The sequence below is a fragment of the Neolamprologus brichardi genome, chromosome 10 (genome assembly GCF_056152115.1).
Source record: "Neolamprologus brichardi isolate AB-2024 chromosome 10, ASM5615211v1, whole genome shotgun sequence".
NCBI classification, from domain to species: domain Eukaryota; kingdom Metazoa; phylum Chordata; class Actinopteri; order Cichliformes; family Cichlidae; genus Neolamprologus; species Neolamprologus brichardi.
Genome location: NC_142113.1, coordinates 2,349,608 through 2,365,700, shown reverse-complemented (window position 1 = coordinate 2,365,700; position 16,093 = coordinate 2,349,608). Strand labels below are relative to the sequence as shown.

At 41.9% G+C, this 16,093-nt stretch overlaps 1 protein-coding gene across 1 annotated transcript; it reads right to left on the bottom strand.

Annotated features, from left to right (window-relative positions):
• Positions 1–374: 374 nt before the first annotated feature.
• mogat2 (monoacylglycerol O-acyltransferase 2) lies at positions 375–15,668 on the bottom strand. Its single transcript, XM_087846759.1, has 6 exons — positions 15,510–15,668; positions 14,442–14,620; positions 2,279–2,483; positions 1,988–2,162; positions 1,577–1,776; positions 375–852 (listed from the first exon to the last, which is right to left on the bottom strand). The coding sequence occupies exons 1-6, from the start codon at positions 15,601–15,603 to the stop codon at positions 698–700; spliced, it is 1,008 nt and encodes a 335-aa protein (XP_087702885.1). The 5' UTR covers positions 15,604–15,668; the 3' UTR covers positions 375–697.
• Positions 15,669–16,093: the final 425 nt, after the last annotated feature.

Genomic DNA, 16,093 nt, shown 5'->3' with positions numbered 1-16,093 from the left:
AACAATGTTCACATGTAGCCCAGAGGAAGGGCAACAGTCTAAATCCAAGGTGAGGCGAGGCCCGTGTGCCAGCTGTGGGCCACGCTCCGCAGCATTTCGTTCACGTTTCGCTCCACAGTCATGCACCAAGGGAGCAACTTTTCCTTTCTGACAATCATTGCAGAATAAATCGTTTACAATTACAGGTGAGGTCAAGATGTCTTGGCTGTGTGCCCTCATCATGACTAAATAAACACAGAAAACTACATTAGACTTCACTGTGTAAGCATGAGTCAATGAGCAGTCGTTTCAAAGAGAGATTGTTCACAGACACTGAAGCTAAAAGAGCTACACATGAAATCTTTAATACATGAATATGTGAGATTACACAGCTGCTTCTGAACTCTAAATATCCAAATGAACCGAACACATCATTAGAGTGTCATGATGAATTTTAATGCACTCGTAGAACAAAGGGACATCTTTCATTTGATCTGAGATTTTAAAGACAGCCTTTCCAGCTTACATGTTTGGGCTTTATTGAGACAGGACATGTTCAAACACAGACCTCTGCAATAGCCTTAAGTCACATGGAGCTCCTGCTCAGCCCAGTGTACAAACAATCACTTTGTCTTTAGTTAAAGGATGAGCTGTGAGCAGGTGTACTGCTGCACCAGAGCTTTACAAAGAGGCGTCCAATTCCACCTCTTGTTGCACTTTAGACAAAGTTCAGGTGTGTGTCTTTGTCCACTCCATAGTTGCCTTTGTGCTCCTCAAACAGATTGCTGAGTTCATCCATGTACAGCTGGTGGAGGGCATCAAGCTCCTCGGCAGTTGGCTTTGCTTTCTTCTCCACTTTGATTGGCCGCCCAACTGCAGAGATGTGACAAAGCGCTTTATGTACTTTGTTTAGTTACAGTATGTTTAAGATATGTTTAGGTGAGGACTGCGTGCCAGCCAGTTACAAAGGACAGCCCGGCATGTTTGTTCTCACAGCAAATCTCACTCTATGTCTGATCGCCATTGGATGATCTGATATCGTCGTGTTGGTGTTGTTCCCAGATCATCATGAAAATGTTGTTCCAGGTTCAACATTGCAAGTGACCAATCACATTATTGTGACGTTATTCTTTTGCGCACCAACCCATTCGTGCATTTATGAAATTCCAATGTTGCAAGGACAATATCAATTCTGCTTAGCGTTTATTAAAGGGTTAGGGTCCGTTGATCGGCGGACAAAGGCGGTTTCTCGCAGCTTAAGTACAGTTTTTTGTTTTACGCCGGTTTTTCCCGAAGTCGCAAAAGTATGACATCACAACATTCTGATTGGTCACTTGCAATGTTGATCCTGGAACAACCTTTAGTATGATGATCTGGGAACAACACCAACACAAGGATATCAGATCGTGCGATCGCCATTACTCACATGCACCGAAACTGAACTCAGTGACATCAGTTACTTCTCACAAAGTTGAAAACTTATTGGGAAGTGCAAGGATGCTTTACTATATGTTTTTACCTGAGGGAAGATATCTATTAGGCCTTTAGAGTGTTAATATACACTGCTGCCCAAGTATCCACCCAGCTGCTTACTCACCTACTGTGTTGATAGGTTTTCTGTAGGGCATAAGGCCGAAGGAGTACTGGAAAATGCCTCGTGCATGGAAGAGAGGAAGAGAGACACCCATGATCTTTTGCAGGTTTTCCTGCAACCATCGAAGCCAGGTTCCCCTCGGGTTTTCCACCTGGTCATACACTTCATTCTCCCCAAAAGAGAAGACTGGTACCAGATGAGCTCTGGGAAAAAATGGTTGAGCTCTGTTGGTTTCTTATTTCTAACTGATCTCACAGCAGAATGTGCGCTTTCCCAGGAAATTCCGTGCAAGTCACTTGAATAAGTTTCAGGAGTCTACAGTCAAGCTACAAAAAACCCTAAAACGAATAGATTGACAATCTTTTTAATAAGCAAAACCATTTTCCACATTGCCTCAGGGCTGGCTGATCTTACCCATACTCCATGGCCATTTTGATGAAGCCTTTTTTATGGGCCAAGAGTACATTGAAAGTGCCTGGGTGGGCATCGAGGGCCTCTGGTGCCCCTCCAACAGCTATCACAACAGCATTTCCACCTTTCTTTTTGCAGAGTGGGTAAGTGGCACTCTCTTTGTCTGAAGGAATCAGGCCTGCAATGTTGTAACAGAAGGAAACAATATTTAAAGTTTTCAAATACAATATGTTTATTTTAACATATGTAAAAAAGAAGACTGGGAAATATGACTGAAATGTCAGTAGCTCAAACCTCCACACATGATGTAGTCTCTGAAGAATGGAGCTCTGAACCAAAGAGGCAACATGAGCAGGTAGCTGGTGATGCCTGGAAACAGCTGTCTGAAGCCTGTCGAGTAGGTGCAGAAGTTGGTAAAGGCTCCTGCCACCAGCACACCGTGGGGATGGAAGCCAAGGATGTAGTTATGCCTGGGATCTAAGTCAGCTGTCTTCACCAACTGAAAGGGGAAAAAAGATTATATTTGTAGATGTATACATAGTCAAGAGTGCATGCAGACACACTCGGGATGATGATGGCCACCAGAATCATGGTAAATAGTTTAATCCTCATCAACCTAAGAGCTCTTTTGGACTTTGCGTTGCAGTTGCTTGGCTCTGGCTGCAGTCCAAACATGTGCCTCAATATCTCAGTTTCAACACAATGTCTTTGACCCTCTGAACCTTCCCTCATCTCCCCTGCCTGAGGCTTCAGGACTCGATTGGGTATGACTTTAACAGCCACACTGGCAGGATGAAGTACTGTATGTGAAATTGCCTGTATTTCTGCACAAAAAGCATCATAAATATATAATTATCATACAGTATATACTACAAGTAAATGGTATATTGCAAGTGTCCAAAACCCAACAACAGGAAAACGTTATTTAGGTTGAAAGCAAAACACAGGTACAGATAATCCAGACACCGAGGTGGGGCGAAGTAAGGCTGAACACACAAAAAAACAGGAAATCAGTCATAGCTAAACTGGGAAATGCAGACACATATATTAATTTAACTTATGGGCTTGACACAAGGAGATATAACAGAAAACACTGAGCGAACGCTATGTTTTAAAAAATATTCCAGACCATCCAAATCATTGGATTAAGTTTTCCGATAACTTCCATGGCTACAGGTGTGTAAAATCAAACATCTAGGCACGCAGACTGCTTCTACAAACATTCGTGAAAGAATAGGTCATGTGATGGGGTGGGCCAGGGTCACGCTGTGGTTTCCAGGAGTCAGAATTTTTAACTGGTATGCTCCCTCAACTCAGAAAGTCGCTGCAGGCTCTACCAACTCCAGCTTTGTTGCCTCCCAAAGTTAACAATCCAGGATGGCAGCAGTGAGCATAAAAAGTAATAAAATTGTTGTTGTTTTGTTTTTGTTTGTTTGTTTTTTAAATTATTTATTTATGCATTTATCCTTAAGTTCTGTTATTGAAGTTTAAAATGAACTAATTTTTTTTAAAGTAATAAATCTGTCCTGCTGCCACTGCTGTGTATTTGTGACTCACTAAAAAAGCTACTGACCCGGCTCTGTCCATGACTGTGCTGCAGTGGTGTTTTAAGCATAAGCGCCACTTTTTCACACGTAGGCTAATGTGATGATTCACATGATCAGTAGCAGATCAACGCGCCTCAGGGGACGAGCACCACTCAGGGTTTAATAACTGGGACTCACCACCATTTTTATAACCTAAGAAGCCTCTTGGATGAACAATCAAATCAAATCAAATCAAATCAAATCAAATCAAATCAAATCAAATCAAATCAAATCAAATCAAATCAAAATTTATTTATATAGCACATAAAACCATGAATATCTTCCTGGAGGCGTCCAGCTGTTTTCTTTTTTCAAGCTATTTTTCATGTTTTGTTATCAGCTGTACCAACGACACGTTTCTTCTCTAAACTCTTCATACAGGACGTTTCCTTCCTTTACAAAGTGTTCAGGCCCAGAAGCCCGTTCAACCAGAGTTCAACCAGAGACTAAAAATGACCCGAGGCTCCACTTATATAATTCCTCCTCGTTCTGTTGAAGTTTAGCAACTGTTTCACAGCAATTTCATGATGGGCATTGCAAAAGATTTTCTGACTGTGATTTTTTATTACATGTCTTCACATCCAAGCTTCCAGTAGACATTTGCTGCCCACTATTGCCTCCGTTGTCCAATGCAATGCAGAGTTCAAGTTTCCACATCACAACTGTGTCTAATGCCAACTGGATCAGGACTGTAAGTGTTCTTACCACACGTCCTGACAGCTGGAGACCTCAGAGATACATACATGTTTTAGCATGTTGCACAGGTGTTTTATTATCTATTAATCCTCATTTTTATGCCTTTTTTAGTCTGTTCATATCTACTGATGCTGTTTTGTTTGTTTGTAGAGGGCTTATGTAGCTTTATTAACTCCAGCCAAGAGTCCTAAAGAAAGTAAGTAAAAGCTGAAGATGTCACTGGACCTACTTTACCTGAGAGCTGAGCTGGGACATGCTCTGGTCATGAAAAGAAGAGCTGATGCTGTTACATGACACTTTTGGCTGGTTGTCTGTTTATTTCAGATATTTTATATTGGGGTTAAAAGGACCCTGATTGGTGTCATCATGTAAATAAAACACAAATAACATAACTGACATTACAAGATGTTTCAAAGTCGGCTTGATGCAAGCAAACAACAGTTCCTTATCTTTTAAGTAGGGCATAAAGTTAAAGCATGAATGCATGCACCTCTAATTTCAGCGCAGCACTTCATGAAAGCAATCAGGGGATATCCTGCATGTACCAAATGTCATTACACAAAAATGAAGGAGAAATGGTAAAAACAGTGAAGAACAATTAATCATTGACTTGTCTGAGAGGTTCTGCAATATGTGCATGTGCCAGAAAATAACCAGGACCATTTGAATAAAAAATACTGCACTTGCAGTGTTTTTCAGATATTAGGAGCACCTTCCCTTAATTTAGCTTTTAGCATTCTAGGCTCCCAGCACACTGTTAAAAAGGTCAAAATACAGTTGGCACTGCCCGCAGCGCTACTCTACTGCCAACCAGGAGGTCAGAGATTCAGGTGTGATATGTTAATAGTTACATGGAGAAATTAGCCTCAAACAGAGATAAGGAGCACGTTGCAGAGGTTTGGCAGGTTCAAGTTTTCTAACCCTTTCTAACATAAATGTTACCTGTTTTTTCTTTTTAATGCTGGCTAACATAGATTTCATAACTCTAGAATAAATATGGAAATATTCTGAGTTTCAAAAGTGATTTCAGAAGCGTGCCTAATGATTGCAGTGGATGTCTGCTGAGTCAAGACTTTTGCAATGCTTCAAATTTCCACTTCACAGCTGTTCTGCCAACTGGACCAGGGCTGTCTTCCAAAGTGTTCGTGGCTCACATCTTAAAGTACAGAAGATTTCAGTTGAGTTTTGAGCAGCTGCCCTTTATTCACGTGAAAAAAAGCACTTCATAAAATATAATACTACAAGGTGAGCACAATGGGGGCCCATCGTGTTTCCAAAGGCGATAAGTGTCCAGGGTTGCTCACTTCAAGTTTATATTGCCTCCACCAGTGTGTGAATGGGAGAGTGAATGAATAGTGGCATTGTAAAGCGCTTTGGGTGCCTTGAAAAGCGCTATATAAATCCAATCCATTATTATTATTAAAAGTTGAAATGAACATCTTGTACTGCCATATATTTGTCACTTGGCAGGAAGGTTAAAGAGATGTGCAAGTGTTTACACATGACAAAGGTCTTCTGGTGTCACAGAAACACTGGATATATGTAATATTTAATAAAAACACTCTCTGATTATCAACAATAAAATCTCGAGATAAGCAGCTCTGAGTCAAACCTTTTTCTTGGGATTCTCCTTTAATGCTGGAGATGTTCTTTTTGTTGGAATTGGTGAATATTGGTGAATATCTCACCCTATTAGAGCACTTCGCTCTCGCTCTGCAGGCCTACTTGTTGTTCCTAGAATATTTAAAAGTAGAATGGGAGGGAGAGCCTTCAGTTTTCAGGCCCCTCTTCTGTGGAACCAGCTTCCAGTTTGGATTCAGGAGACAGACACTATCTCTACTTTCAAGATTAGGCTTCAAACTTTCCTTTTTGCTAAAGCATATAGTTAGGGCTGGACCAGGTGACCCTGAATCCTCCCTTAGTTATGCTGCAATAGATGTAGGCTGCCGGGGGATTCCCATGATGCATTGAGTTTTTCCTTTCCAGTCACTTTTCTCACTCACTATGTGTTAACAGACCTCTCTGTGTTGAATCATATCTGTTATTAACCTCTGTCTCTCTTCCACAGCATGTCTTTATCCTGTCTTCCTTCTCTCACCCCAACCAATCACAGCAGATGGCCGCCCCTCCCTGAGCCTGGTTCTGCTGGAGGTTTCTTCCTGTTAAAAGGGAGTTTTTCCTTCCCACTGTCGCCAAAGTGCTGCTCATAGGGGGTCATATGATTGTTGGGTTTTTCTCTGTATCTATGAAGCGCCTTGAGGCGACTTTTGTTGTGATTTGGCGCTATATAAATAAAATTGAATTGAATTGAATCAGGGTCTGCTGGGTCTCTGAATTCATTTCCCAGCTCTTTGGTTGATCTCCATTGGTTGGAGCTTCATTGAGCTGCTTATGCAGCTTATTTTGCTCTTTGGCAAGTAAATTATAAGCCACTGTGTTTGTGATCAATCCTCGCAAACTCAGTGATATTTCTCTGTAATGTTTGAAGCGACACAAGTGAAAAGCTCCATATTGTCGTTTGTTTAGTCCGCTAAAAATAAGCACTCCCTTCACTGATCTGTGCGTGAGATTCATACTCAAGACAACACTTTTCTTTTATCAGGCAGTCATCTCATATCAGTTTCAGTCATTTGATACAGTTTTTCCAGTAATGTTTTCATTTTATTATTTCCTGTTGAATAAGGGTGCATTCACACAGATTTTAATGCTTTCTCAGATTGTAATCGATCACATGAAGGTTGTGAGTAAAGCTTATATAAGCAAGTCATGTTACTGGACCTTTGTGGAGCTGATTGTTGGTGTCTGTGCTGTGGAGACCTGCTGCAGGTGGCTCCCAAAGTTAAACATTAGCTCCAGTTTCACTGATGAGGCACTAAGTAAGCGAAGAGTCTATTATAGCGTCACCAAGACCTGCTGTCGAGCTGTCATCGTTATGTAATCTGTGTTTCTATCATTCCTGCCAAGATAGTTTTCAAAAGGATAAATATCCACACTGCATCTTCCGCTGCATTAGTGGAAAGGTATTCATAGATGATCCCTGGGGAAGTTTTGTGGGAAGACAATCATGGCAGATAAAGTCTGTGGAGGAGTATCACCCCAAATCACTTGTGAGAAAGTGCTTTTCCATAACCACTGACAACAACGATTCCAACTTCAGGATTTGGTAACTTGGTGGTGGCGTCAGGATTAAATGTCATTTATCGTCATAAAGATGCAAAAATATGTTTTGTAGCCTGAAAATGACGCTATGTGTGCTCTGTAATTGCCTTCAGATACATTTGAATTTGCGTCACTATCTCGTCTACATGCATTTTTGTCCTTTTAGAAACCAAGACGCTCACATCAGCTGGTGGACTTTCAGCCTGAGCTGGTGACGGTGTATTAGAAACGGTGGGCAAAGACACACTAATGAAAGGAATTAGGAAACTTTAAATAACACATCTTCTCTCTACCCTCACACGGACTCCTTGTTTCGGGCCCAATGTGGCAGTCAGATGATGCTGGACAGAATTCAGTTTGAACTAGATGGCACAAAACATTCTTGTTTTTTTTTCTTAGAAACTTTTTTCTTAGAAATTATTTAATATATGACATTCAAAATATTCACACAAGGCCTCTAATGATACATATATGTACATCTACATCTATCTATATATATATACACACAGTATTGTTCTGTCTCCAACCAAGGCTGGAGACAGAGCAATACTGGAAGAGCATATGGGAGAAGGACGCAACCCATAACGGCAATGATCAGTGACTAGTGGATCTGAGGGCAGACCACAGCGACCTCCCTGAACAGGGTCCAGTAACCATCACAGTGGCAGATATCCAAGAAAGGGTCTCCAGTATGAAGAGTTGGACAGCACCAGGCCCCGACATGGTTCACGCCTACTGGCTGAAGAAGCTGACTGCACTCCACTAGCATCTGGCAGCACAAATGAACCAGCTGCTAGTTGACGAGAGACACCCAGAATGGCTAACCGAAGGCCGGACAGTCCTGATCCTCAAGGACCCCCAGAAGGGACCAGTCCCCTCCAACTACCGACCACTAACCTGCCTCAGTACTACATGGAAGCTCCTGTCAGGCATCATATCGGCTAAGATGAACAGGCACATGGGTCAATACATGAGCGGGGCACAGAAAGGGATGGGCAAGAATACCAGAGGCGCAAAACACCAGCTACTGATAGACCGAGCAGTCAGCCGAGACTGCAGGACCAGACTGACCAACCTGTGCACTGCCTGGATTGATTACAAGAAGGCCTATGACTCAATGCCCCACAGCTGGATACTGGAATGCCTAGAATTGTATAAGATCAATGGGACCCTGAGAGCCTTCATCAGGAACTCAATGGGGATGTGGCGTACAACACTAGAGGCCAACTCCAAGCCCATAGCACAAGTCACCATCAAGTGCGGGATCTACCAAGGAGATGCTCTGTCCCCACTGCTGTTCTGCATAGGCCTGAACCCCCTCAGTGAGATCATTAACAAGACTGGCTACGGATACCGACTACGGAACGGAGCAGTTGTCAGCCACCTCCTGTACATGGATGACATCAAGCTGTATGCCAAGAGCGAACGAGACATCGATTCACTGATCCACACCACCAGGATATACAGCAATGACATTGGAATGTCGTTCGGGCTGGAGAAGTGTAGTCGGATGGTAACAAAGAGAGGGAAGGTAGCCAGAACTGAGGGGATTGAACTACCAGAAGGCAACATTGCAGACATAGAGGACAGTTACAAGTACCTGGGGATCCCGCAGGCGAATGGGAACCATGAAGAGGCCGCTAGGAAAGCTGCAACCACCAAGTACCTGCAGAGGGTCAGGCAAGTCCTGAGGAGTCAGCTGAACGGTAAGAACAAGATCCGGGCTATCAACACGTACGCCCTGCCCGTGATCAGGTACCCTGCTGGGGTAATAGGCTGGCCAAAGGAGGAGATAGAAGCCACTGACATCAAGACAAGAAAGCTCCTGACCATGCATGGAGGGTTTCACCCCAAGTCCAGCACCCTGAGGCTGTATGCTAAGCGGAAGGAAGGGGGCCGGGGACTGGTGAGTGTCAGCACCACAGTCCAGGATGAGACAAGGAACATCCACGAATACATCACGAAGATGGCCCCAACTGACAGCGTGCTCAGTGAATACCTCAGGCACCAGAAACCCAAGAAAGAGGAGGGAGACGAGGAACCATCATGGAAGGACAGGCCCCTGCACGGTATGTACCACCGGCAGATAGAGGAGGTGGCTGATATCCAGAAATCCTACCAGTGGCTGGACAAAGCTGGATTGAAAGATAGCACAGAGGCACTAATCATGGCAGCACAAGAACAAGCTCTGAGTACAAGATCCATAGAGGCTGGGGTCTATCACACCAGGCAAGACCCCAGGTGCAGGCTGTGTAAAGATGCCCCTGAGACAATCCAGCACATAACAGCAGGGTGCAAGATGCTAGCAGGCAAGGCATACATGGAACGCCATAACCAAGTGGCCGGCATAGTGTACAGGAACATCTGTGCCGAGTATAACCTGGAAGTCCCGAGGTCAAAATGGGAAATGCCCCCAAGGGTGATGGAGAATGACCGAGCTAAGATCCTGTGGGACTTCCAGATACAGACGGACAAAATGGTGGTGGCTAACCAACCGGACATAGTGGTGGTAGACAAACAGAAGAAGACGGCCGTAGTGATCGATGTAGTGGTTCCCAGTGACAGCAACATCAGGAAGAAGGAACACGAGAAGCTGGAGAAATACCAAGGGCTCAGAGAAGAGTTCGAGAAGATGTGGAGGGTGAAGGTGACGGTGGTCCCCGTGGTAATCGGAGCACTCGGTGCGGTGACTCCCAAGCTAGGCGAGTGGCTCCAGCAGATCCCGGGAACAACATCGGAGATCTCTGTCCAGAAGAGCACAGTCCTGGGAACAGCTAAGATACTGCAGGACCCTCAAGCTCCCAGGCCTCTGGTAGAGGACCCGAGCTTGAAGGATTGACCGCCCACAGGGGCGAGCGGGGAATTTTATATATACATATGTGTGTGTGTGTGTGTGTGTGTGTGTGTATTACTTGTTAAGTTTTAGTGATTTTGTGTCCGATACTATTTGTTGTATTTATTATTAATATTCATGTTACTGTATTTAAAATTATTTTCAGTATTGTATTTTTTTGTTAAATTTATCACGATCATGTTTCTAATCCAAGGAGCCCCAAGTGTGACGTATTTTATGGCCGACTGCACGTTGACATAGCTGACCTATAGATAAAGGACAAGCTTTCATATTGCTCGTCTATTGGACAATAATAGCCAATGACTTGAGTGTCATGGTGCTGGGTCATTGACCCAGCGTTTTGGGTTTTATATGATTATTTTCCTCTGTTCTAGTTTATTCTGATTTTGGTATCCTGTGTCCTCCCCTTGTGCCCGGTTTGTGTCCCTTTGGATTTTGGATTTCCTGTTTTATTCTGAAAGTCTGTGTCTGTGGTCATTGTGTTCAGCTTGTATCCTCCTGTCATTATGTGTATTAGAATCAGCTGTGTCTCCCACCTGTATGTCATTTCCTGGTCTCCTTGTGTGTGTACATATAGTGGGTGTCGGTCTGCGTTTGTTGTCGGCTCGTCTGTGTTCCATGGTGTCCTGTTCGTTAGTCTGCGTCTCTCTGCCTTTCACCCCGCTTCATGATGGTTTCAAGTTTGCTCTTTAGTTTTTCCCAGTTTAGGTTCCCTTCAGTAATTTCTCATGCTCCGTTGCCTGTTTTTGCCACTGCCACTTTGTAAATAAACATCACACTTCATCAGTCTACTGCCTGCATTTTGGGTCCTTTTCCTCCTTTTGCTCGCCTCAGCAGCCGTGACATTGAGCAAATGTACTGGTCAATTCCTATTTTGTTTTCATGCATAGCTTTGAAGGCTTCTTAAGGTAAAGACAGATATGACCCACTTACAGCACTACAGATAGTTTCAAAATGAAACATCTACAATCACTTTCTGTTAAGATGTAAAGCTTTCTAGGAGGAAAATAAGTTGATCTTTATGATTATTTTTAGTAATCATAATTTTTAGATTTCAGTGAAACATTTATTTAAAGTAATTTTAAGAATAAAAACCCAAACAAATAAACTTCAGTATAAATGTTTTTTAGCAAGTCTTTATGAACACTTATACGGGGTTTGTGCTAAAACAACAACAGCTTTATTGTTGTTTCACGTTGTCTTATCAGCTCGGTCCAAAGTATCAGTCACATCCAGGACAAGAAGTCTGTCCATGTAATGAAGCAGATGTTGTTAATAGAGTTTTTGTTCTCTGTGAATTTCACAGAAAAGGTCTTCTGCTGTTATTTGTCATGGTTAAAAAAATAAGCCAGGAGTCACTTCCATAGTAGACAAAATACTACTCATGCATGCTGTCACAAGAGGGCGTGATGTAACACAAGTAACGCACAATCAGGGCTTGGCAACGCAGTGTTTATTCACAGCAGTTTCTCTCATGGATTGTGGGTTTTGGACCCACGTTTCAGTTTCATATTATTTTTTGATTCCTGCTTTTATTGAGTTTTAAGTTCTTTTGCATTTTACATTCTTTCCTAATAGCACCTGTTTTCTGGTTGGCTTCATTACACTTATATTCTCAGGCCTTCTCAGTTTATTTGTATTTTTTTTACCTTTGACAGTTTAGTTTTTGCTTGTGGTTCATATTTCATTCTTTGAGCTTCACTTCATACTCCTGTGTGCTCCTGTAGTTTGTCACGTCTCCATCTCTGTGTTTACCTTATATCAGATTACGTCGTGTTTTATCTTTTGTCCCTCATGTCTTGTATCTGTTTTTTTCCTTTTTCTCCTTATCAAGTAAGTTTCATTGAGCTGTTCTTTAGTCCCCTAATTCGCCCCTTGTGTGTATATAGTCCTGTCTTTATTTTGTTATGTACGACTGTTCCCCTGCTTCGTGCTCTGGTGTTGGTCCCTGGGCTTTTGGTTTTATTTTTATGCTTTCAGTTTGTTTATCTTCTTTCAAAACAAACAAACATTTGAAATATTTTTATTGAGATGTGGATTTTTATTAGACTTTTTAGTATTGAATGAATACACTACCGGTCAAACGTTTTGGAACACAATTTTTCCAATTTTTGTAATTGAAAGTTGTGCAGTTTAATGTCTCGTTTAACTTGAAATGAAAGCTAAGTACAAATAAGCAACTGGAGTTAAAAAAAAGACAGAAATGCCTCCTTTAGCAGATATAACAGCTGAACACACCCGTGACATTCTTTCTACAACAGAAATCAAATATTCTTCAGAAAGTTTTTCCCATATTTGTTGCAGAAGTTCCCATAAATGTGGACCTTCTAAGTTGCTTTGCTTTCACTCGTCTGTCCAGTTCATCCCAAACCAGCTGGATGGGGTTTGAGTCTGACTGTGCTGCTGTTTTCAAGCTCACCATCTTGTTCTTCCTGAGGTGGTTCTGGCACAGCTTGGACTTGGAACCATCCTTTCATCTACTTGCCTACAAAGATCCTGCTTGATGAACCAAAGATTTCAAATTTTGATTCATCAGTCCATAATACCTTCCTCCAGTCTTCAGTAGTCCAGCGGCCGTGTTTCATGGCCCAGACAAGCCTCCTTGTATTATTCTGACGTTTTAGCATCGTTCTGTCAAACCTGCAGCTCGAAGTCTTCTCTTCACAGTTGAAACTGAGACTTGCTCACTACGACTACTGTTGTCCTGTGAGCCCCTCATCACCCAAGCTGTTAACTCAGTCCTCTGATTCAGTTGTGTCTTTGGGTCTGCAGACCTCTACCTGTCAGATTTTGCTCCAGTTTCTTCTGATGTTTAAGGAAACTGTAGTTTAAAATTTAGAATAAAATTTACCCGACAAATAGACTCCTTGGTGATAGATTCAAAATAGAAACTGGTAATTGTGTATTTTGTGAAACAGAAGAGGAGGATTTGGACCATCTATTCTTTTTGTGCAATTTTATACAAATATTTTGGTTGGATTTTCATACCTGGCTTTATTCCAGTGGGATTCAAATTACCCCATTTACCTTAAATATGATAATGTTTGGAGTGTTTTTGAAAGAAAAGAAAGCTAATTATGGTGTTAATGTGTTATTAATCTTGTGCAAGCAATTTATACATAAATGTCGTCCAAACCAACGCTAGCGTACTGGAAAAACGACTTAAACCTGTTGGTTAAATCTTTGACTTTAGTTAAAAAGAAAAAGGCTGCTTTTTTTGTTTCCTTTGTGGAAGATTTTGATTTAGTGAGTTAATAATCTGTTAAATTATGTGACCCCATCTTTATATTTTCTTTGTCCTATGTATGACAGTTGCTAATATGTAAGGAATGTTTATTCTCTGAATGTGTAATATATGGTGCATTATGTTAATTTTACTAATAAAGAAAAAAAAAAAAGAATCAAACTTATGGGGAAAAAAATAAAAAAAGGAAACTGTAGTCACCGACACCTTGACTTTCATTGCAGTTTCTCTGTAGGACCTATTTTTAAGTGTTATAAAGGTCTGTGTCTCTTCCATTGTTAATCACCTTTTTCTCACCATTTTTGTAGCAACACACTACTTTCAGCAGTACAATACTGTTCAACTGATGCTCACGGGGGTCTGGTACCACAGTGTGTTCCAGCACGGCTTTCGTGCAGACAGAGGAGGCTGTAAGTAATCCAGAAAAGTTGGAAACCTGTAGGAATTAGTAGCACCAGCTTTCGAGGCTTGATCAACCTTCATTGCTGCAGAACAGCTTTAAATTATTATTTTCCTGGCTGTTCACCTCTTACCTTTTCATTGGACTTGAACAACTGGAATTGCAAAAAGGTTGAGGTGTTCTAAAACGTTTGACCAGTAGTGTATGTACCATTTTTAACTCATATATTTAGCTATGAGTGTCACTTATCACTGTATAACACTGTCACAGTACGTAATTACAACAGGAAACAGAGGAGTGTCCTCCATCTGTGGATCATTTGCTGCCAAGGACATAGATAAGAAGCATTCCTCATTGCAGGCTGGAGATTAGATCAGATGACCTGGCAGATGTTCTGATGTCCTACTCGCTTGCACAAGCGAATCCTCCACATATTGATTTTCTGTCTCCTTATGGAAGCAATGTGCATGCACAAAAATAGATGACGCAAAAACAAGAAGTCTGAAGCTTTCTCTTACCTTGATGGGAAAGTAATCACGCATGTATTCCCAAACTTTGAGGCTGCACAGGAAGGGCGACCTGTTGCCTCCACGTGCAGGAGTGTCGTAATCAAAGTACCACCAGACAGCATACAGCACGCTGATCAGCCAGTAGCGAGTGAACATCAGGTAACAGAACAGGAAGATGCAGGTGGGTGCTGAGACGAGAAGGACATTCACTAACACAACAGACACTAAATGATCGGTAACTATATCAGAGTTAGCCATGATAGCGTATGCATAAATGGGACTCTGTTCAGGGGGGAGACCATCTCAAGTCCTTTACAGATTTACAGATATGTATTAGAAGTGCCAATCTTGGTTTTATAGCTGTATATTTGCTATCACTCTCATTTTTATTGCTTTCCAGGACGCTTGGAATCAATATTTTTAATCTCTCTTGGTGAAAAAAGACAAACAGCATGAAGGCAAATAATCAAAGCTCGTGTTTAGCATGGACACTGAAATACTAGTTATCACAAAACTAGCTATGAATGACTTGTATCACCTGCTGCACCAGGGAGCTCATAAACTCGTTACAGAGATGGTGAAGTAAGAATACAAATGTAAACTTGAACAGAGCCAGTGGGATAAAGGGCGCAAAAAACTCCAGTATATAGGAAACGTATTCTCAAAGTATCCTCTTTAATTTACTGCTAATAAAATCAGTTAATGTGGCAGCAAATATTAACAGGATTCTGTGGCTGTGTCAAAAAATAAAGAAGCTTGGAAACCTGAATTAAGGAGCTCTGTTCTCCTGAACTACAAAAACAACAGGCGGATGAAATGACTTGGATGGATGCTCTTCTGTCTGGCTCCCTCTTCTGGCCATGCAGAGCTACAGCTCACGTAAAACAAAGGTTCTCTCTGTTTTGCACTAATTGTGACTTCATCAAAAGCAGATAAACAAGCATGTTTATGTTTCACAACAATAATATTATTGTGAAAATCTTCATTTATCCTTTGACTTCTTTAGCAGAGTCGTTCTTGCATCCTTCCATCATTTACAGGTTTCCCAATTTAACTCACAGAAAAGTCAACACTCACCCAGACCAAGGAAGGTGAAGACCCACTGCAGCACCATGGCAGTCTGCAGTCTCCTGTGGAGGGGTATAGCCACGGGGGCAAAATTAATTTTCATGATTTCCACAAGAGAAGAAATCCAAACCACGGCGCTGCAGTGGAGGCAAAGAGGAAGAGCGAGAGAAGGAGGTCCAAAGTCTGCTCTTGTCACCTCTCCACCAGCATTTCCTATTGACCGGCTTATCTCAAACACTTAGCAAAGACTTTGATTTGCCAGTCCATATCTATGCAATCTGACTTTTGAACAAGCAAGTTATGCACTACACAGAGATCCCCAGCAAAGAACAACAAGCCACAAAGCTGTGGACTTCCTGCAGAGCATTGAAGGCAATCACCAGCTAGAATGACCATGCTGTATGCAAAGTGTTTATATTTGTAAAGGCTCCATCTTTTTGTTAGAAAAATGTATACATATCTTGTCACATGGGGTCTATGTCAGCGCTGCATAAAAGCTTAAGAACTATTTCCAAAAGGTAAATAGACGTCTGGCAACAGTAGCTAAGCTAAGTGAGCTAAACACACACCGAAATTAACAAAGGGATCATCAA